We start from the raw sequence: 22,992 nt of genomic DNA on the forward strand, positions 1-22,992 counted from the left end.
CTCAAAGTAGTGTCTATGTAAACAGGAATGGTGAAACATCACTCCCTCTACCTGTATGAAGAATGAGTTATTTAAAGCTAAGGCTATACCAGTACTTGGCAATGACTACTCAAGTGCTCAAGACATTTTCCTCCAAGTTGAAACAGCATAACAGATTAAATATACAGGATTAATATTGCCCCTTAAACTGCTCTAAACTGCTTTGGTTAAAGTTCCCAGTGATTTAAAGAGTACTTAAAACATTGGGAGGATTTGTTCATTTAAGATGCTGCAATGTCTTTGAATATCCTTCAAGGAGTGAAGATAGACATTTTTGTAAGAGTGGTCAAGTTTTCATGGGTCATGTTGTGCGGAGCCACTTCCTTCCACAGATGCTAATTTACATTGTTTTCAGTTCATTTCAGTGTCTTAAATTCAACAATATAACAGTTAGAGCTCATAGATAAGGATACATCAAAAACATCATACTAAATTCCTACTTGTTAGAATTAACAGTGCAGCATCTCCTTCAATCTTAGTCTTCATTTAACTTCTAAAAACATCTTAAATCTTTCCAAATGGGTGCTGACTATATCCAAAAGTTTTTTCACCACTTCATCACTCCGTGGCAGTAATGGGTGTCAGAGAAGTCTGTCTGGAAGAAAACAGGCCATGGATGTGATGGGGATATGATTATTACAGCAAAGTCGTCATGTCTGTGAGGAAGTAGATTGCAACACACACATGCAGAAACACACTCAGCAGAGATCTGAGGGGACATTTGACCTGGAAAAGGCTTTAATCTGCAGCTGAAGAACTCTGATGTTAGATCAGGATTAACATGTTTACCAGTATACGGGTCTCGGCAGAAGCCTCAGATGGTCTTGTTTTTCAGCCTCTATAAACGCATAAGCAGCTCAGTTTCTGTTTACTTTGACACATCATAATCTATCAGGTCATTTTTGGAAGATACTAATACTCCTTTTGTTTTATCTTGCAGGTTTCCCAAGAAAGCAAATAGGTAAGAACTAGTTTTCTTTTCTCATATTTTATAGTACATGCATGCTAATTGGTAGATAATCCAGTGGCCACACAGAGCTCCAGATGAGGGAGGTTTTACTAGGCCTGGTGTGCTGCCGCACAGAAGACTTCAGAGTTTGGACCAAACATCCCCTCTCTCACCCCTCCCTCTCACTCATACACACAGAATAAGGGACAAAGGGGTCCCTCTTCTGAGGACGGCCCATCACTGCCTTTCACTGTGAACAGAACAGTGGCCTTTCACAGTTGGGGCCGGTATAAGCAGAGGGAGCCATACATAGCTTCAGAGGGTTCAAGCCTGAGTTTGGCCTTGTAGCACCTCCTCTGAGGAGCGCCCTTTCTCCAGCGTTGCTCCCTGGGCGCTCAGCAGAGCGACTCCACTTCCTCTTTAGCTGTCACATTATACAGTAGACACACTCAGCATGATTCATACACCAGGAGGTCCTCTAGCCACATTATTCTCAATGCTTGATTGAACAATTGCTGGTTGTGTGTCAGTGTAAGTCCTCCTGAATCTTTGCTTTGGCTAAGTTAAGCATAAGATGGGTGCAGATACCGAAAGGGACAATACAGTGCCTGTAAAAAGAACGATGATAAGAAACCTGTGTTGTAGGGCTGGGGGATATGGACGCTATTCATATCCTGATATTTTTTTAGCTGAATAGTGATACAGAAAACATACCGGTATTGTCATTTATTTAACTGGGTGGCAAATAAACTGGAGATAGTTGTTTTAAATTAGTTGTAAAGACATCTGAGAAATTGTTGAAATAATACGAGGGCGAAAATATTTTCATGTGCCAAAAGGGGGCCCTGACAAAATAAGGTTTGGGAACCCCTGACCTACTGTATCGGACTGTTTACATGAAGGAATGATGTTACTAAAAGGGGTGGGGTGATTATGCTCAGCCATGGTACGAAATAATTGGGCTTAATGTGAAAACACCCACTGTCAAATCCACATGAGCCAAATGCCAAATGGGACAATGGCATATATCAACAGTAAGTTGCACATGGTGTACATAAAAAAGTTACAAAAAATGGCCTATTGGTGAAAAAAATAAGCTCCCTAACTTAAATAAGATAAATTAAATGATAAATTCCATGTTGATTAAATATTTCAAATAGATATTTATGCATTCAGTGACAACTATGGCTAAACTGTTCTGGGGAAAAAAGCTAGTTTGCAGTATGTTTACCGTCTATGATAAATATTAGGCTATTAAAAAAAAACACTGTCCAAAATAAATGCTGTGACTTTATGTAGCTTTGATTATGGGCAATTAACATTTAAATCATACAGTTAAAAATTATTTTTCCCCCTGTCATGTACTTAGGCCTACATGATGTGACAAAAAAACAAAAAACAAATGATGCGCAGTATTATTGTTAACGGTTGTAAAAAGTTTAAAATCTCCATATTTTGGGGAAATTCTAAACCAGAAAATCTTTAGGTCATTAATTTACCACTGACAATAAAGAAAGCCGACACCCCTCTCTAAAATGTTCTGTGTTATAGTCATAAAGCAGGTCACAAGCACATGAATACAATAAAATCTAAATTCATTATTGTTTTTATTTGTATTTATTTTTAATTGTATTGCCTTTTTCTTTCTTTTTAGTCTCTGTATTGTTCTCTATTATTATTTTTTTAAATTTATTTGATTTATATATTTGTTTTAAAATAAAGCAACGTTCTCTAAAAGAATGCCTGTCTGTTAGAACACTTCAACCATTGCAAAAAAGTATTAAAAATGTTGTGAAAAAGGATTGTCAGTATATTACAAATAGTAAAGAATCTGTTTTAGCTTTAGTGTAGCTGCTTGCAAGATGTTTCTCTTTAAAAAACAATGAAATTCATCTTTTTTCATTTCTAAGTTGGTATCAATTTGCCAAAGGGTAGCTAATGGTTCACATGAGCCTCATCAATCATATATATGCATAGCATATATATGATTGAGCATATATATGGTTCATTATGGTACTCACAACCATATACGTGGGCATTCATAACAATACACTAGAAGTTTGGAGAGACAACTACACAGATTCTCAGCACCATAACTCCTCGAAAGTTTGCTCAATCTAAAAAATTCTAACGCTGACAGAGAGCTGAGAATCTGTGCTTTCCGGCAATATATGATGTGTGGTATATATATTACAGTAATGTTGAACACCACCGCAAAAAGGTCAGCTTTGCAGAAGACCAGTGAGAAAGGAGAGTGAAGGAAGAGCGTAAAAGGAGAGCGAGCGAGAGTGGTGTTTTGTTTTCTAAAAATAGTGTTAGATAGTGTTATTTGTGAGTGTCTGTGTTTTATTACACACATTTATAATGTCAAGGAGACCATCAAGAATGGTAAAACAGCCGCTACGGTTCATAGAGGAGGACAGCGATTTGAAGGATGCATCTTCTGAACTGAGGTTTAGTATAGTTCTCTTTTGCAAGTGAGTCCTAGACTCAAAAAATGACTGGTGATTGTTCTAAACATGTATAGGTTCACATTTCAAATGTCCAATCAAAACTTCATGAGCAATAACAAAATATCTTCTCATAAAAGCCATGAAAAACAAATCTGTTTTTGTGTTTGCTGCTGACAATTCCATATAATGTTCAATAATCATTAACCAGATGTTGAAAAGTCAAGTTCAAGTACTCCTGGGAAAAGGGACCAAAGCTCTCAGACAGGGCATTTCCTGACCATTTTACAGCCATAATAACAAAATATGTCCTAATTGCCATTTTTAGCCTCAGGAGGTAAAGGGTTAAATAAACAAGTAAAACGTGCATTTTTTGCAATATGTTTATTGTGAATATCTCAACTGTTATAACCAGGGATGCATGGTATTATAAGATGGCACTGGTACCAGTACATACTGGCTTAAAAAGTTAATTATTGGGGGGCGCAGATGATTGAGTGGTTTAAGGCGCCACCCATGTACGCGGGTGGCCTGGGTTCGAATCCGGCCTATGGCCCTTTAACGCATGTCTCTCCCCACTCTCTTCCCTGTTTCTGAGTCTTATCCACTGTCTTCTCTCTATCTTATAAAGGCATGAAAAGGCCCAAAAATAAATCTTTAAAAAAAATTCATTATCTGTATCAGCAGATATGAACATTTCTGTCATTATTTACAACTGGTATGTCAGCAGTAAATATCAGCTGTACGTATCAATAAGTTTGTGAAGTTTTAGGCAAGACCAACAGATCTATGTCAGCTGAAGTTTTAGGTCTGAACTACATTTATACATCAGTATCAGCTTAAATTTGTTTGTAAATATCAGCATATCAGACATCAGAAAAAATCCAATATCATGCATCCTTAGCTGTAAAAATAAGGTTTGGATTTATTTTAAAGCCTCAGTAAGCATTTTACTGTCAGCTTTTCTTATTTTAAACAATCCCTTACTTTTATCTAATCCACATCAAGATTAAAAGTTTTGATATAAACAATACTGTCCTACCCTATATTTTGTTTGAAAATATGTTGTATCTTAAAACCTCAAGATATTGCCCAGCTCTGTTGTGTTTGCAGCAAAACAATAATGGACCAGTATACAATAATGGACCAGTACAGTAACAGTGCACCTGTTTCTCACAGTTGTTTCTTTATCTACAGAACCAGCAGCATTCTCAGTAAAGACCACCCCCCAGACAAGAAACCCAAAAGTGACAAAAGCTCACTTCCCTCCAATGAGTTCGACCCTACAGGTAACGTCCCACTCCCTCTGTGTCTTTGTCTATTCCCACTCTCTTACACTCTCCCTCTATCTCTCTATACAACCTTTTATCTCACTGCCACATACAGGTCTGTCTCTCTCATCCATTTCTCTCTCTCCCTGAAATACACATGCACACACAGTCTGATAAAACAAGTTTGCTAATGATGGTCTGCTCCACAGTGCATGCTGGGATGGTAAAAGGTGGTTTGTGTATCTTTACTCGTTTGCTTTGTGCTCCCTTTGAAAACTTTACATTCATTTTACTTGTGTGGTCTGACGTCTGATTACTGTTTGGGTCTTATAACTGGAGCCTAACAACAAATTTTGAGCAGTTAGAATTTTCTGTGTAAATTCTAATAGAAAGTATGTGTGTGTATAGACTAAGTCTGCATTAAGCCAACTGTTGGCAGATGCTCACATTTTGCTGATGTGTTGTGGGTTTTAAGCTGATAAGCACAGAAAGGATTGATTACAGGAACTTAAAACCTGCATGTTAAACGTCCACAAGGATCTTGTCGTTTTACATAAATCAGTGCACTGTGACTTTTGTGTGCTCAAAGTGGTTGGGTGGTCTCGGTGCATACTTTAAAAACACTAAGCTCATCATGCACGCCAGTTTCAAGTTTATTGCAGGGTGAGAAACAGACTAGTCTGACACAGCGACACTCCCTGCGGTATTTGTCAGTAATCAGGGCAGCATGATTTGAGATATGACTGAAGCTTCTGTATTCAAAACAAAACAGAAAATCCTCTCTGCACCACATGGCAGCTTATCTTTGTATGATGCAACACAACACAGACATGGTGTGTTCTCTCTGTGGTTACACAAGTCATACATTATGTCGCCTGTCTGTGTGTAACATTACACTAAAATATTTTTCTTACGGTTTGGTCTAATTGTGGAGTAACAGAGTAAAAATGTTGTCAAAGGAGAAGCAAAAGACCTTTTGATTAATTTAAGGTATTATTTCAAGGTCATCCTTAAAGTATTATTTCTAAACATGATTCATATTTTAAGCATTTTCATCTGCTTTTGCATGCCTGCATGCTGTTAGTCTGTGTGTTTTTCTTTTCTAATTATTTGCAAGTTGCATGGACTTTATAACTGCCTTTCCCTAGATTTTCTTGTAGATGCACCTTTTCTGTCATCATTTCAGAGTGGTTTGGGTTAATTAGGGATTGGCAGGATCAGTAAATTAGAATCTAACTGAAGCCACATTTTTGCAAAAAAAAAAAAAAAAAAAAAAAAAGCTATTTTGGGTAAGGTATTTTTTATTTATTAAGGCATAACGTATACCAGACATTAAAAAGGGCTGCTGATCTTTAATTTGACCACCAGTTCCTATTCTTGTACTGCCTGTATCGTTCTTTGAGATTTATCTTATCAGCTCTTTGCCACTGTTTGTTAAAGCCCCTTCTGGTGTTGACAGACAGACCATAAAATCCAGCGAATTCAATTTCATTAGCTGGCATCATGCTGAAATTGATTTCATACAGATCTGAGTTCACTGCAGTCATGATATTAAGACTCAGTTTTAGTTAGGTTAGGCAGCACAATTTTTTGGAACAAGGAAAAGGTTTAATTTTAAGATTGCAGTGTGCCTAAAAACATTGTTTTGACCTAAATCCTTGCAGGTTGTGATTTTAATGCAGGATATACAGAACTGCACTCTCTTTGTTCAAATCACAACAAATTAGTACTCTTTAGTGATACCATTAAAAAGTTAGGTCAAAGTGACAGCACTCTTGCCTTTCCAAACCATTGTTTTATTAAGATACCTATTTGTTCATTTGATTTTTCTTCCTCCATGATTGTTTCTCCTTCATGATTTTCTCTTTCCTGTTTTGTGTTTCCTTTCCTTGTGTTGGTTCTTGTTTTGTTTGTGTGTGCGTGTATGTACATGTGTTTGTCTGCTGCTGTGCTGTCTGCGCTGTGGTCTGCGTGGTGGGGGCTGTGAGCAGAAGCTCTGGTGGTGCAGAAGAGTGGCAGCAGCAGTGTGCTAGCAGAGGGGAAGCCTGAGTCCTGTGGTAAGATGCTCCTGCTGGAATGGCTGGTGTGACAGCTGCATCTACATAACCTCTAGATCCTGGAGTGAAATTGCCTCAAGGTGTTAGTTTTAAACAGTGATGCCAAAGAGGTTAATGTGTTTTAATCACTTCATGTTGGATTTTCCTAAAGCTTAAACAGCTTCTGAAGAAAAAACTTTAGATATGTATTTTATCATCTAGATCTTCAGCTTTTGACCAAAACTGTGGGACATCAGGAGTGAGACATTTGCTGCCAAGACAACAAAAAAAACCTAAATGAGAATTTTCTACCAGGAAATTTTGCCATTTCTGTTGGTCACTACAGTGTAGAAACAATGCAGAAGTTCAAACCAGGCGTAAGAGAAAACATGACTAGTCATTACAACTCTATTAGTGTTTTCTCTCTGGCATCTTACATCATCTGGGAAGGATGGATTTTCACAATTACCTGCCTTCATTACCTTTAGACTGACACAGAAACTGTCATGCAGTTTACAAAAGACTTATCCTAGTAGGTCTCTGACCTTACATGCAGAGTAACACCTTAACTGTCAATATGACTTCTGGCGTCTCGCATGCGTCCAGGACATGGTCGGGATAATCCTCTCCTGTCATTTTCAACAAAGCTGTGCTGTGTTCTTTCTACTTGACTGGGCTATCTCCATGTCTGTCTGAACTGAAGAAAGTCTCAGATAAAAAGACTGTAATATTGCTGAATTCATTCAGACTTCAGAGGAGTAGTCAAACCTTTGATTGCTGTAATCAAATGACTGTCTCCTTGTTTTTGGGATTGTGTAGCTAAATGTAGTCAGTCAGTATTGGAGGTCTGCTGATGCTCTGCGGTACATTTCCTTGGGTTTCAGTAAAGGGTGCTGATTACAGATCAGTTAAACCTCTGAATAATACATTAGCTGAGATGGATTGACCTGATCAGTGATTGTGTCAGCACTCCCACTCCTCATAGTTAAAAACCAACAGCCAAAGATCTCTAAAATGATGCCAAGCACAGAACAAAAGCTTGGAAAAAGGCAAACTTGAGGCAAATTCTCTCCTGCTCTTTGACCCACATGGCCTTAACAGTTTTCTTGACACCCTTGCCCTCACCCCCATTCCCCTTCCCCCCTGCTCCCTCTGCTCTACCTAACCCACTCCCAGTTTCTCTGCTACCCTCCCCCCAGCCTGGAGTTTTTGCCTCCCTAACCTCTCCCTGTGTATTAGCTCCTGTTCCCTCCACTCTCCAACCCCCACCCCACCACTGCCCTTATCGATCTGCTCACCTCTCTGGTTGATGCTACGCTGATGGGCAAATCCCAGAGACAACAACATGAAAATTCAGGGGTCACCTTATTCAGTCTGAGTTACTCTAACTATCTGCACAGTAGAGATGTTTTTGAAAGCTTGCTTTTGTTGGAAAATCTTCTTACTTTTTGTTTATGATAACAGGTTTTCTTTGTCTGTATCCATTCTTTGCATCATGCTTTCTTTGTGTGTTCTCTCCTTTCAGTCTAGTCAGTGTCAGCCGCAAGTTAGATCAGCTCTAATCTTTTCTTGCCACACTAATGAAACCCAATAAAAAACCTGAAAAGTAACATTGTTTCTGTGGCCTGTGATGAAACAACAGGCGAACATGTCTGCTGTGTCAGATCTGTTCCACTGATGAACTTTTCACACTTTTAAGAAGATTGCAAGCAATCTGTTTTCATTGTTTAGACACCAGAAGAATCAATAAAACAATGTTTGAGTCCCCCTAAAACGAGTGGGAATATTAAGTGCTACACTGGCCAACCATGTAAATATTATATGACCTAGTAATATTGACATGGACCAATGTATTTGACACCAAAGTCATTTTGTCATTGCTCTTCTTTTTGTTTATACCATCTGCAGAGAGATTCCTTTAAAAAAGGAATTTCAGTGAACATAAAGTGGAAAATAAAAGAACATGAACAATAGTTTTCATGTGCCTGAATATAAGTGACCCTTCTTGTAAGATAAATATTTTAAAACGGATCCCTTCCATTAGTTAAAGGTTCGTAAAACTTTGGCTGAACAGAATAGAAACCATTAAAAAACAGATAATGAAAGTGAAATCCTTTCACAAAACATGATAAACTTGTTCTAAGTATCTGCTTTGTGTTCAGTACAAGGTTAAAACTTCAGAGAAGTTGATACACTGGCTTCATTTGAGTGGCTTCCTGGTCCTTTTGAAGACACTTTTATGTCCCTCTGTCCCGTCTGTCTCCCTCACAGGTCTGGTTCAGCGATGTGTAATCATCCAGAAAGATGAAAATGGCTTTGGGCTCACTGTCAGCGGGGACAACCCAGTGTTTGTGCAGCTTGTCAAGGAAGGTACGGCAAAGTCTCAAACTGGAAAGGAATACACTGTATGTTTTCACAGAAACAACTTCTGGTTAGGGCAGTTGTAATGGAGATGTGGATCCCCCTTTCATGCACTGACATCAAACTGTCATGGTAGTGTTCTCTGTTCTCAAAGATATGCAGGTAATTGGGACTCACAAACCACAACCACTCTGGCACTTACTTGGAGGAGTAGAGCCATTGACTGTGTATTTCCTCCTCAGTAGCTTCTGCTTTGTTGTACTGGCTCTAAAAGGGACTTTGACAGGATAGTTGAGTGGTCTCCTGCAGTGTTGTCTTTCAGTAGGAGATGATGTGGGCTGTTATCAGGTCACAGAAAACTTAACACAGTTTTTTAGCATTAGAGGAGGAAGGAACTGATCAAGGATGTTTGTTGCACAGACATAGGTGCATAGCAGTTTGTAACTTTCACAATATGCCATCATTTGGCGTAACAAGAAAAGCATTAACTCAGTTTCATCTGATAGCTTGAATAACTTAATATACCCTGAGAAATGATATTTACTGGTGGTATGATTTGTAATTTCTCTGACTGATATAATAAACTTTATGTATGTGTTAGGGAAATAATATTTCATCACTTTGCAGTCATAGCTGCCTTTTCCTCTACTTTGAAGCTACTCATCAGGCATGATTATATTTGTAGTTCACTGATTCTTATACAAATTTTGCCACATTCCAGTGAGTACGCAAAGTAAAATTGTGTTTGTTTTACAAAATACATTAGCTGTCTTCTGCTGACTTTACAGTCAGACGTGGATCTCATAATAACCTGTCTCAAGCCTAAATCCCTTTGTTTGGGGTGGAGCTGTGAAACAGGTCCTTCTCGTAATATAACCACTGTTATGGTCTTTCAAAATAGCACTCAAATAGTCACTTTGCAACAGCACGTCTGTAAAGGCTATACAGTGTATTCATTGTGAATAGATACCAAGGTTTGCATCATGTTTGTCTTTTTTCCTTTTTCTCCTCTTTCCTTTTAATGATTCAATATGTTATATTTCTTTCCTCACTTCTTTATTTGCTCCTCTCTCTCTTTTTTCACCAGATGGGGCAGCTATGCGGGCAGGTGTTCAGACAGGAGACAGGATCATCAAGGTATTGTACTCATCTGCCTCCATGCACTTAAGCTGCTAACGTCAGTTCTGAGGCTGTAGGCTGCCACCTTCTGGTCAGTCTGTATTTCTGTCCTCTCCTTCCAGGAATTTATTGAACCCTCAATATGTGCAGCAGGGATGAAACTGCAGTTTTGGGGCTTTTATGTGTTTTTCTTTTTTAATCTTATCATGTAGCTTTTGCTCTTTTCAAGGTTAATGGGACCCTTGTTACACATTCTAATCACATTGAGGTGGTGAAGCTCATCAAATGTAAGTTTATACTTTTGTGTCCTGGCAGTTTCAACATAAATCTAAGAGTTAAGCTGACCCTTTGCTTGACGTTTCTTTTCTAGCGGGCTCCTATGTGGCCCTCACAGTGTTGGGGCGCCCCCCAGGGCTCCCCCAGATTCCCTTGTCAGAAGCAGAGTCTGAAATGTTGGGCGTTAGCATTTCCTCGCCAAACTCACCAGCAACAGAACGCCCCTACAGTCCTCTGGACCGCTTCTCCTCTGCTCACACATCATGGGTACAAAGACTTACATTCTTAGTTTTTATTTATTTTCAATTACATATCTTTTCATCGTCTGGCCTTCTGTTTCTGTCTTGCTAATGTCTTTCTCTTCCTACCAGCCACCCCTACCTGAGGCCCTTCTATATCTCTTTTGTCATAAATCTGCTTCAGTTCTTTATGTGCACATGTTTTTTTGAATTCTTTTCACATGTCATGTACCTGGAATTCTTCTTTATTTGTTTAAACTTTCCTTAATGTTGTTTGTTTGTTTTCCATAGGACGAGAACAGCAGTGTCTGCAACCAGAAGGTTGACGTGCTACAAAAGATGCTCTCAAGAGAACAACAGGAGCTTCAGGTTAGCATAACAATCTCAACTACTTGAGCTGTTTTCTACAGTTAACTATGCAAAGGTGGAAAGAATATAAGATTATTGTACTTTAGTAAAAGTAGAGTTACTTTGCTTAAAATTTACATAAGTAAAAGTAAAATGACTTACCTATAAATCTACTCAAGTAAAGTAACAGCATGAGGATATGGATCTAGATCAGGTTGTTCGGGCAAAGTTATACTTTTATGATGAAGTGGAGTGCAGCAGATGTTTTGGGATGTGATGTGGAAACATCCTTATGCTATGTGCAACTGACCATCATGTGGAATCAAAATCAAATAATTCGCCAGTTTCATGTAGCTGACAGAAAGCTAGAACCTCCACATTTTGACTTTAAGTTTTGTTTTTGTTTTTTTTTACTCAGTACTTGATGCCTTTTAAAATGTAATAAAGGACATTGCTTCCTCCAAAATATACTCAAGTAAAAGTAAAAAAGTTGATTTCTAAATGTTTTCAGAAAAATTACAAGTAGTCAAAAAAGCTAATTGGTTATTACAATTTGAGTAAATGTTATAACTAAGTATTTAGAGCTGTAAATGTTAACACACTAATGCTCATGATTAATCTGGAAACTTTAACATTTAAAAATAACTAAACAGATTAATCGTAAACCAAGTCTAACCACAACTTCCTCCTATAGTCCTCTAGCATACATGTTAACGTGTCTGGGGGCAAAGAGGTTAAAGTGATCTATTTATTAAAAGCACATCTGTGAAAATATACAATTTGTATTGAGTAGAACTCACTTATTGTTCTCTGAAATGAAAAAAATGTATTTTATATACTTTGTCTTGCCAGCTGTGGTCTTGTCAGGTGTTTGTCTTTGCTACCTGGGATTTTTGTGTATGTTTTGCATCAGTTTTATGTGGGACAATTGATGGAAATTAGCAAGTTGCTAAATCTGGTGCAGCCATGTTTTCATTTCCTTTGTATAAATGATCATCATTGCAGACTGTACCTTAATAAACAAAATTAACTAAACTAAACTGATGAGTGAGGAGACAGACTCAGGTCTGCCGAACAAAAGATTTTGGTTTAAAAAGCTGACGAAGAGAAGTTATGATAAAACCAAAGTCATGTGTTAGCAAAGACGTTTTCATTAATGTGGCATCAAGCTGTAGTCGTCAAGCTAAACTGGTGGTGAGCAGCAGACCTGGATTGTCAACACCACTAACTAAGCTCACGAATGCATTCACATTCAACATTATTAAAGACGAGCAGCTTCCAGACAAGTAGTTTACATTCACTTTGCAGCAGAATTTATTTTGTACCTGATGTGTTTGTCTGCTGATTAAGTTTGCAGTTTAAAGATATTATTGCTCAGTGAAAGGTACTGTATTTTACAAACCATTACAACTAAGCTGAGATATTAAATACTTTTAAAAATAAAGTTTACCATACTTGTACATTTTTCATCTCAAACCAAAATGCAAGTTAATTGTAGTATTTTAAATGTATGATTAATCACAGTGTATTTATGTGATTTATTTTATTATTATTTTTCATCGGTTATCAGCAACAGTTTGAACTCATTCACACCATTGGTAGGAAAATGTGTAAACAAAATATAGTCAAGCAGAGAAAAAGCTACGCTGAGTTCAAAACCATTAAGGTCAGCAGCATCATCTGTTTAATTTTCAGCTGATTTGACATTTCATTTCTAACATACCGCTCTTCTAGGTCAAGTTCAGATAAGTTAAGAACTGCAGTATATGTTTAAAAAGGGTTTAAGGGTCTTCTTTCTATTATGAAACTGTTAACCTCTGTAGATGTTAGCAAGGCTGCGGCATTTCCCTGTCTTTATCACACAGGTATGTATAACTAAACCCTGCAGAGGAGTAGTGTTATTATTTGGGTTATTACAGGAGGAAGCAGCTCCGGTCCATCTTAAGATAGAACAAGTAAATATCAAATATATGTGTTGACTTGATGGATTTGCTGTTTAACACTGTGTTTTTGGGGAAGTTTTTTTTCCTAAATACCACATGCTTTGTTAATAATTAAGTTACCTGATTGTCAGATGATATGAGTATACTACAGACCCTGATGGCTTGTTTTGATTCTACCCCTCTCATTGTACAGGCCATGAAGGAGGAGTACAGCAGGAACCCCTCCCCCAGACTACTGAAAGATATCCAGGAAGCTAAAAAACACATTCCTCAGCTGCAGGGTCAGCTCTTAAAGGCCACTGGGGCATCACAGGTAAAGCAGATAATTCCCTTTCAACAGTCTTACCACTTCCACATACATGCATATATAATTGGGGGTCCAGGAACAGAGATGTAGCAGCACCATCCAAGCAGTCTTTGCATAATTTTGTGCTGTGTGTTCTGGGATCGCACCAGACAAACCGTAATCCTAATCTCATCAGAGGATTACTTTCTCTGTGGGAAGCCACTCTTTTGTGTCTGTGTGACAGCTTATTTTACATACAACACTCACTGAACCTCATTTATGTATGCTAACACACTGGTCTGCAGTCTAAATTTTGAGGTCAGTTTGTGCAGTAACACTTCTTTAATATGTGCTTAGATGAGTATTAATGAGATCCTTCTAAATTGGTCTTTATTTTATTAACACAGGTCTTATTCTGGGATTCTTGAATCTTGCCATTGTATAAATACGCTGTTCATAATAGATATTAAATTTTGTTTTTATGTGAATCTTCAGGAGGCTGTTCCAGGAGGCGACGCAGATGATGGTAGCATGTTTGAATTAGAGCACACCCCTGCCTCCAAGGGAGACAACAGTACAGACCTGTCCTGGAGCAGCACTCCTGTAAGTTGTCCCATGTCAGCCCTATTAACTAACAGAATTTGAACTACCCTCTGAACCCTGCACTAAATCCTTTATTTCTAGCACTAGGTTGACTTAAGGACAACAGATTTATGGCATTGCGCCAGAGTAATTAAATTAAAATAAAACCCTACTTACAGTGGCTTTGGTTACGTTAGATGCAGCCGTCACGAGTGCAAGCGTAACAAAAAGAGCAATTCATACATAAGAAGAAGTTGTTGATTTCTTTGATGGTTTCTTTTGTTAAAGTAAGACTCATTGATAGGTTTTGTCTCGTTCTACCTCTAGATATCTCGGGGATTTGGGCCTGGATCTCCAGACAACTTCTGCCCAAGCCCAAAGAGCACTCCCAGAAACAGTTTAAACTCCTGCCACTCTCCAGAGGCGGAGGATGCCACTGACCTGGTGGATAGACTTTACTATGCTCAAACTAATTTATTAATAAATAATGCATATTGCAAGTAATACCACAAATTCAACCATGTACCATCATTTTTTTCTCCAGGACTCTCTGTCCCCTACCACAGTTAGCAGCCCCTCTTCTTCCCGTCTCGTCTCACAAATCATTGGAGCTGAAGATGACTATTTTGATTCGGACCAGGAGCAGGTACTTTGCAAAACAGCAGTCTTGATATCATTTCCACTCATAGTATTGCTAAAAGCATCGATCACATTTTAAACAGAAGTGACACAATATATTGTATTTCTTTGTTGTTTTAAAATCTAAGGTGATGAGACGTAAGTGAGCAAAGATGGCATTTTACAAACTGTCGTGTTGGTTTTATTGCAGACAAACGGCCAGTGTAACATTTTTAACAGCATTGATCAGCTCAAGTCTCGACCCGCCCACCTTGCAGCCTTCCTTCACCATGTCATCTCTCAGTTTGACCCTGCTCCTGTGGTACAACCTGTCTCCTTTCTACTGTTTTGAAATGTTTTATTTTCCCTTTTCTCATTAAGCCTCACAGTCCTATCTCCTTACATCCTTTTTAATTAAGCTACTCTTACGTTCCCAGCTGTGCTACCTCTATGCTGACCTCTACAAGCAGACCAACTCCAAAGAGACCAGACGGGTCTTCATGGACCTCCACACGTTTTTCATCGACCGGGGAGCAGTGAGTACAGCTTTGTCTATATGTGTAACGTTAATCTAAATATCCGTCACAGAAAGTCTGCACAGTACATCATTGGCTAGATTTTGACCAAACTTTTTGTCAGCACAATTATACATGTCAGCACATTGGCAGGGCAGTCTAAAAATGAAGCAAGAGCAAGCCTGTTATTGCTGTTTTTAAATTATTTTGAAATACTAATAATGAGAAGTGTGAGAAAACACTGAAGGGCCCACAATAAATACCTTAATTTGTGATCTATAGTCAAGTTTACATTTCAGGCATACTATAAAACATTTTCAAAGTTTAATCTCTGTAATTACCACAACAGTGCTTTTTATTATGTTCTTATTTGTTCCCACAAATCCTTAATAAGTCTAAGAAGTTGTAGGTGTTTACTGTTAAATTTATTGGACTTATGAAATTTAAGGTCAGAAATAGAACTGGGTTGGTAAAGTTGTTAAAATATGCAATCTCTAATATCAGTGTACAATGTATGATAGAAATGTGGCATTAAGATGTACCAGAAATGATCAAATCATATGCAGCCAAAAAAATGCTTTTTGCCTAACCAGAAACTTCAGCGCTGGGCCTGTTTACTGAGAAATCTTGCAATCCTGTCAACTTTTTTGCATTTTGCTTTTGAAAGTTTGAGCTATTTTTCCTCTGTTCAGGTCTTTCAAAGCTCTTAAAGTCTTATATATGATATTTTAAAAGTGTCAAGGACCTTTTGCTGTCATGATGCTAAGCTACATCAGGTTCTAACTCCTTTGTTGTGATCTAGAGACCCCTAGTGGCAAACATGGCATAATGTGTCATAAGTAGATTGATAGTGTGTTGCAAGATTTAATTAAATTCGCTTTCCATGTCGGTAAGTTCTCAAAGTGTGAAGTCAGTTTTATTTTTATCTATTTATTTATTTTTATTTATTAACTTTACAGAATTTAAAAGTTGTCGTTCCTGAATCCATATCTGCTGATCTTGGTAAGTATCATGCTTTGTCCCTTCATTTACAGACCTTTAAAATTCTTTGCATACTTACCATGCATATGCCTAGCGCAAGTGCTTAGAAATGAATTTTTCTGGTAGTTGGGAAAGTATCTCTCTGCTTTAACAGTGCCTATTAAGTTTATACTTGTTGTAATCTCTTGATTCACTTGGAGTAAAGTAAGTATATGTGTGCGCCTGCGTTTGCAGATCGAAGGCGGACAGAACTGATCCCGGAGGAAATAAACAGACAACATGTTCAAACGTTGCAGGACTCACTGCTTCCTGATATTCAGAGGAACCTAGAGGATTTCAGGTAAATCTGTAACTCAGGTGGTTTTAATTTCTATCCTATGTTAGGTTAAAAATAAATGTGAGGTATCTCGCTTGTATCTCGAGCTAATCAACCTAACTGCAGTTTATGATATGGCATATTGTTTAATGCAGGCAAAAGCGCAGTATGGGCCTAACGGTGGCTGAAGTAGAGTTGGCCAGACTTGACCAAGAGAGAGTCAGAGATCGTGTCACTCTGGAACGAGAGCGCTCTTATGCTGAAAACATCATCACCAAAATAGAGGATATCCTGTAAGTATCACATACACTAAATGAAGACTTGTGCTCCTCAGGGCCTCTATTACTCTTTTTAAAGCTTTTAGCCAATCAATTTTCTTTTTTGTTATAGGTTAACTACTCAGACAACAGAAGAAGAGAAATGGTGAGCAAACTTATGTTGCATGAATGTGGATGAGGGAGATAAGTATTGCTTTAAGCATATAGTATGAATGTGATTATTTAAGGCTTATAGGGCTCTTATGGACCAATGTAACATTTGTGCATTCACAGCCTTTGTATTTTGTAATATGTTTCACAATAATTAATAAGAAAAGCAGCATCACATTAGTTCATCAGTTTGTTGTTGATGAAAGTGTAACTTCTAGTCATCCTTAATATTAAAAGGAGAATACAAACAGCATATTTATCTCCCACAGTTCATGTATGAAGCTCTGGGGAAGTCTCTTACATATTTTATCTAATTAATGCAGTGTTTATATTAAATAATTTAACAGTGTGACTGATTGATAGAGTCTTGTTAAAAATGCCATATGGCCACAGCTCCACTCCAGATGGTTTGTGTTGAAATTGTACGAGAATGGCTGGTTTGGCATATGGTGCAAGTTACAATGTGGACACTTGGAGTGTATGCATTGTGTTTATTTTTTGGTAAGAATTCAGAATCATGTGTTATCTTTTCTGTTGTTCTTCAGCACTACAATGCAGTATGTCATCTATACATACATGAAGCACCTTGGCGTGAGGGTAAAGGAGCCTCGCAGTCTAGAATCCAAACGGGTCAGGATCAACTTCCTCCCCAAAATCAAGGTACTCTAGTCTTTTTGTTATGTAATTTTTGCTCTACTTGCTCTCTTTCCCCTTTTAAACTACCTGAATTATCTGACTGTTCTTGATAAAATACAGAAAAGCATCAAGACTGAAAAAGAAGGAGAGGAGAAGGTGAAGAAACCCAGATTTCCCAGCATCCTAGGACCGCAGCGTCGACCCAGCCGCATTGAGGCAGCACCAGGTGGGTCATAACTCATGAATCAGTCACAACTGTAACACTGCTTCCAAAGTCTTTAAAAGTTCTGACACGACTCTTCTCTTTTTTTAGTGGGTAAAGCCTTGGACAGTCGGCCCAGGCCTCAGAAACAGTTGTCTCAGCCCTCGCTGGGTGCTAGCGACCACACAGAAGGTGGCCGTCTACGAGGCAGCCAATCAAGCGAGGGCTCTGAACTCACACACTCCACGTCCGTCAACACCTCATCCCCTGGCAGCGCCACCTTTAGCTCTGACACCAGCAGAGATACTGAAATGGGTTAGCTTCTGTTTACAAATTAAGCTGTGATGTAAAAAAAAAAACGTGTAAAAGGAAAAAGGAATGAGTTGTTGCTCATTATTTGTCTTCCAGGTGGAACTCCAACCTCAGCCCCTTCCAGGCTGAGTGACGGTCTTCAATCTGACCCTCTTGATGGGTTACCATACCCTGCATCGCACTTTGATCTTTACAGCCTGGACCAACTGCAAGAGGATGACAGAGAAAGTGACAGGTGTGTTCAAAGTCTCATTTGTAGCACCACTTTTTTTCTTATGGACAATATTTATTTATAACATTAATTTTCCTGTTTGTAGAGCCCATGAGGGAACACCAAAGGCCTTAAGAAGGTGAGAATATCGTTCAATCTATGTAGAAGAGAAGGTGTGATGATAATCAATGGGGAGTTTTATTAGCCAGGACAAAAGCTAATGTCTAATTTTGCTCTAGGCTTGAGGGACTGGGAGCTGCTGATGTCCAGAGTGAGGATGACCAGGGAACAGACTCCGAGCATGACCCTCCAAACTGGCAGCAGCTGGTGGGGAGAGAGGTCCTGGCGGGTCTCAGGCCTCAGGAAATCAAGAGACAGGAAGTCATTAATGGTGAGGAGGCCGACTTGTTTTGATAAGCCTGTCTCTTTAAAGAGTAACTGAAACCTAGAGATTTAGCTGAGGTGCACTTATCCTGGATTTAATAAAAATGTCTGTTGAAAGTTATGGAAAGGGCTGAGAGGGAGGGGGAATAAGACACACAGACTCCCCCCTTCCTGCTGTCCCAAATCAGCCACACCATCATTCAGTCTGTGCTGCTTCTCCGATTAAATCACTAGCCATTAAGTAATAACCACTCAAGGTAGGCGTACCACAAGTATGAAACACTTTATAGGAAAGACATGGTTTATTCAACAACAGCTATACATTACCCATTGTCCTATAGTTTCACAGTTGCGTCTCTTAAAGTTAACAGTATAAAAAAGTGGGCAGTAACTGTTGAGCTCTGTGGTGAAGACAGGTGGCACTACATATGGCACTTGGCATCAGATCAGCCAGTAGAAATTTCTCAGAAAAATTCAGTTTCAGCAGCTCAATTTTAATATTTTGAGCTGAAATGTTGAGATTTTCATCCAGACTGTTCAACAGTACCACTAAACCCCATGTGCAGGGTTTTTCATCTGAAAAAAAGTTATCTGGGAGTTTAGTTACTCTTTGAATCAAAACTGATTTTAAAGCATACAAGAGCTTTCCCTTCTGTCTGCTTGAAGTGTCAGTTAAAAAAATTCTGCAGCAGAGCACTAACAGTTGTCCAACCAATGTTGTTGTCAGATGTTCAACATATCAGGATGCTTCAGTGATCTGCTTCCTTGAAATAACATTTTGTGTTGTACCTACAGAGCTGTTTTACACTGAGCGAGCACATGTGCGGATGCTGAGAGTTTTGGACCACGTTTTCTACCAAAAGCTATCCAAGGAAGCCATTCTGCCTCCTGTTGACATCAAGAACATCTTTACCAACCTGGACGAGATTCTACAGCTGCATGGTACACACATCTCCTAAAGCCTACCAATACACTATGCATGACTGCTCTTTAACCATTATAACTGATTAAAAATAATAAAATCTCAGAGTAGTAATGAGATTCAAACTAGAGTTTGAGGTAAATTCAACCACAACTTAATTATTATTGAGGTCTTAAACTGTGTGAAAACACCCTCAGACTTTCTATCTTACATGCATATGGGTTCCTCTCTGAATTTCAGTTTCAATACTGGAGCAAATGGCAGCTGTTCGGAAGAGGAATGAGTCTTCAGTAATTGATCAGATAGGAGATGACTTGCTCTCCTGGGTGAGTGCAAATTTCATGCGGAGATTGTATTTTCTCCTTTCAAACATTTCCCTTTAGCTGAATAAATTTCAATATGACTGGTGTGGTAAGATGGAAAAGTGATGTTTGAGAAGTTGAAGAGTTCCCCAGAGCCACTGTAGATGTTGATTTATATAAAACTTCCTTCATGAAGAATTTCTTTTCTAATTTTATATCCTGCACCAAAAATCCTGATGTGAGAAAAAAGCTTAGACATAAAACACTAGAGGAAAGTAACAGGAACTGCAAGGGACATGGAGTGAAATAGAAGTCTGTTTCTCAGTAAATGGCCATGTCAGACACTGCCCTAGATTTTACTGACAACTCTGCATCTAGATTTCATGTTTGATACATCAGATGTGAGGTAGCCACATATCAGCTGGCAGCCTTCTCTGAAATGTCTCCATGGGGGATAAGTAGGGTAACCGGTCCCCTGAGGGTCTGAGCATTGATCCAGTCTACATTAAAAGTTAAGCTGTCTCTTCTACTATGAGGACTTAAGCCTGCCCCCCTCCTTCTGGGAGTCACTGCTCATAGTTTGATAGTAAGACTTCCCCATGGCAACTGCCCCTGACCCAGATCAACTTGGTGGCTAATCAACGTCTCTGTGCATCTCTGCTCTCCCCTGTCTTGGGTTGGACGGTTACAGTTTGGTGGTGGAGAGGAGGAGAAGATCAAGCAGGCAGTGGGGACGTTCTGTAGTAACCAGCCATTTGCTCTGGAGATCATCAAGACCAAGCAGAAGAAGGACTCGCGGTTTACTTCATTTATTCAGGTAACAAAATCATGCTCATATACTACAGGAAATGTTACATAAAAGGATAAATATTTAGAAAAAATGACTGGATGCATAACCAGAATGTCACAGCCCTGATTTATAGTATAAGCTATTTGTTGTTCATTATCTCAGAATTTATGCTTTTATCTGATAGATTTTTTCTGCTTGGGGACCACTTAAGTTGAACAAGCTTTTTCCCATACTTTGCAGGAGGCAGAGAGTAACAGATTGTGCCGCCGACTACAGCTTAAGGACATCATTCCTGTGGAGATGCAGCGACTCACCAAGTACCCCCTGCTACTCGACAACATCGCCAAGTACACAGGTGCTGTAGTGCTGCCTTTGCAATCAAGTCCTCACAGCAGCAGTTTGTTCTTGTTGTCAGTTTATATAGACAAGATTGTTTTTGGAAAATGAGATTTTTGCATTAGCCAAATAAGTGGTAGATGGGCCATAGCTACTGAACAGGCATAAAAAGCCGCAACCTGCGTTGGTTAAGAATTCTGAATGGGAAACCATCAAGAAAGTTGCTTGTAAAACTTACCTTTTGCCCCCTGATTTTGGGGCATAGGACTAATTGTTACAGCATTGTAAGAGAAGGTATGTTTCACCATAGAGTGCAGTGATGTTAACATGTGTTGTGTGCAGGAAGAGCCTCAGAACAGTCTACTTTGAACAGTCTTATTCAGCACTTTAAAGTCTTCCAGATCCAGTCTGTCACAGGGAACCAAATGATTATGTACTTTTTAAACCTACTGTTTTAAGCAACTGTTTCACTTTATCTCCTCACGATTGGATGCTTTCTAGCTTAATATGACAACACTTTATTGTCTTCAGCCTAGTGAATCACTCTTGCTGGTTTTAGCGCTTTGTTGTAGTGTTTAGTGATACATTGTTCAATTTCTGTAGTCAGTCTCTCTTCTGAGATCCTCAAATCAATTAGATCCTGTAAGGCACTGAATTTGGTATGGAAATTAATTTTCTCATTCTGTAAGTGAATATGGGAATATTAATACATTTCTGTGATAGATTCTGGATGTAAATGAGCAGCAGGGCTCTATGTGCTATTATGTAACCCATTAATGAAGATGCAAAAAGAATGAGAAACATTTGATGGACATTTCAGGAAATGTCTTGCACTTTATCTGGTTCATTATTTCTGTCTTGGCAAGGCTTTAGTCCTAACAGAGAGAGCGAGCAAATGATGAAGTATGATCAGCTATTACAGGACCATAATGGCGCCCTGCTTTATCATAATTTTTGAGTGTGTGCTAATGGATGGAGGAAATATCAATCCCTGGCAGCTCCTTATAGAAACAAAGAGCCCTTATTTCTTTTTTGATGTCATAATATTTTTCAGATAGTGCAGTGGAGAAGGACAAAGTGAAGCAGGCAGCAGAGTGCTGTAGGAAGATCCTCAATCATGTTAACCAGGCGGTGAAGGAATCTGAGGACAAGCAGGTGTGATGTTTTTCTTAAATCTCCTTTCGTGTTTCAGCCTTCACTTAGATCCTCTCTTCCTCAATTTCACTCTCCTCTTAAATCTAGCTCTGACACAATTAATTTTTTTCACTACCATCTTTGCTTCTCTCACAGTTGCTTCTTTTCAGACAGTACTAATCCTTTTCTGTCTCCATTTCTCTCCATGCTGCATTCAGAGGTTGGAGGACTATCAGAGGAGATTGGACCTTTCCTCTCTAAAACAGACAGACAACCCCATGATCCTGGAGCTAAAGGTGATTCACACTTTTTTAAAAGCAGTCTCACTTGTTGCCCACCCACTCACACTGCTGCAAGGTAGTGCTATGTGGAGACAGCTCCACTAACCAGCAACAAGTTATTTATAGCCATTAATTTGCCCATTCTTCCTTTCAACAGAACTTGGATCTAACCAAGAGAACAATGGTGCATGAAGGTCCGCTGTCATGGAAGGTTAACAAGGACAAGACTATTGGTTTGTAATCAGCAAATCATAACTCTTTGTCATCCAACTCTGATATTTCTGAATCACCTCAACACTTAACAAAAATCTGTTTCCTTTCAGAGCTTTACACACTCCTCCTGGAAGACATCCTAGTTCTGCTACAGAAACAAGATGAGCGTCTGATCCTCAAGTGTCATAGTAAAAACCTGGCAGGCACAGCAGATACAAAACACATCTTCAGCCCGATCATCAAACTCAACACTGTGTTGGTGCGCTCTGTGGCCACAGGTCAGTCGAGAAACAATCTTTTGTCTTTTATGCACCACTTAATCTGGTGTATAAGCCACATTTTTAACACCTATTTTTTTCGTCTAAAAAGTTTGCTGTGACTAATATATATATTTTGAAATATCCAATATACTAGTAGACTGAGACAGGCGTCATCATAACCATTAGTGCGTGCAGCTCCCTCCATTTGACACTGCATGATAGCAAATCTGCATTTACTCAAATCACTGTAAT

At 38.8% G+C, this 22,992-nt stretch overlaps 1 protein-coding gene across 3 annotated transcripts in view; it reads left to right on the forward strand.

The window, feature by feature from the left end:
* The window catches only part of arhgef12a (Rho guanine nucleotide exchange factor (GEF) 12a), a 60,771-nt gene that overhangs the window by 32,548 nt on the left and 5,231 nt on the right, over window positions 1-22,992 (forward strand). For 2 of the 3 annotated variants that reach the window (XM_041801913.1, XM_041801922.1), the window contains exons 2-33: window positions 980-1,000; window positions 4,636-4,727; window positions 6,701-6,766; window positions 9,017-9,115; window positions 10,194-10,243; window positions 10,455-10,512; window positions 10,596-10,768; window positions 11,032-11,109; window positions 13,225-13,344; window positions 13,813-13,920; window positions 14,227-14,343; window positions 14,444-14,545; window positions 14,729-14,839; window positions 14,955-15,053; window positions 15,992-16,034; window positions 16,248-16,353; window positions 16,485-16,622; window positions 16,720-16,752; window positions 17,303-17,417; window positions 17,514-17,619; window positions 17,707-17,910; window positions 18,004-18,142; window positions 18,225-18,257; window positions 18,358-18,509; window positions 19,298-19,444; window positions 19,665-19,750; window positions 20,418-20,543; window positions 20,757-20,871; window positions 21,907-22,007; window positions 22,205-22,282; window positions 22,425-22,500; window positions 22,591-22,758. In XM_041801913.1, coding sequence (XP_041657847.1) covers window positions 980-1,000; window positions 4,636-4,727; window positions 6,701-6,766; window positions 9,017-9,115; window positions 10,194-10,243; window positions 10,455-10,512; window positions 10,596-10,768; window positions 11,032-11,109; window positions 13,225-13,344; window positions 13,813-13,920; window positions 14,227-14,343; window positions 14,444-14,545; window positions 14,729-14,839; window positions 14,955-15,053; window positions 15,992-16,034; window positions 16,248-16,353; window positions 16,485-16,622; window positions 16,720-16,752; window positions 17,303-17,417; window positions 17,514-17,619; window positions 17,707-17,910; window positions 18,004-18,142; window positions 18,225-18,257; window positions 18,358-18,509; window positions 19,298-19,444; window positions 19,665-19,750; window positions 20,418-20,543; window positions 20,757-20,871; window positions 21,907-22,007; window positions 22,205-22,282; window positions 22,425-22,500; window positions 22,591-22,758 — 3,260 coding nt within the window. The remainder of the gene's footprint in view (window positions 1-979; window positions 1,001-4,635; window positions 4,728-6,700; window positions 6,767-9,016; window positions 9,116-10,193; window positions 10,244-10,454; window positions 10,513-10,595; window positions 10,769-11,031; window positions 11,110-13,224; window positions 13,345-13,812; window positions 13,921-14,226; window positions 14,344-14,443; window positions 14,546-14,728; window positions 14,840-14,954; window positions 15,054-15,991; window positions 16,035-16,247; window positions 16,354-16,484; window positions 16,623-16,719; window positions 16,753-17,302; window positions 17,418-17,513; window positions 17,620-17,706; window positions 17,911-18,003; window positions 18,143-18,224; window positions 18,258-18,357; window positions 18,510-19,297; window positions 19,445-19,664; window positions 19,751-20,417; window positions 20,544-20,756; window positions 20,872-21,906; window positions 22,008-22,204; window positions 22,283-22,424; window positions 22,501-22,590; window positions 22,759-22,992) is intronic. The other variant, XM_041801930.1, reaches the window with a different exon arrangement.

Source organism: Cheilinus undulatus, linkage group 2 (assembly GCF_018320785.1).
Source record: "Cheilinus undulatus linkage group 2, ASM1832078v1, whole genome shotgun sequence".
NCBI classification, from domain to species: Eukaryota; Metazoa; Chordata; class Actinopteri; order Labriformes; family Labridae; genus Cheilinus; species Cheilinus undulatus.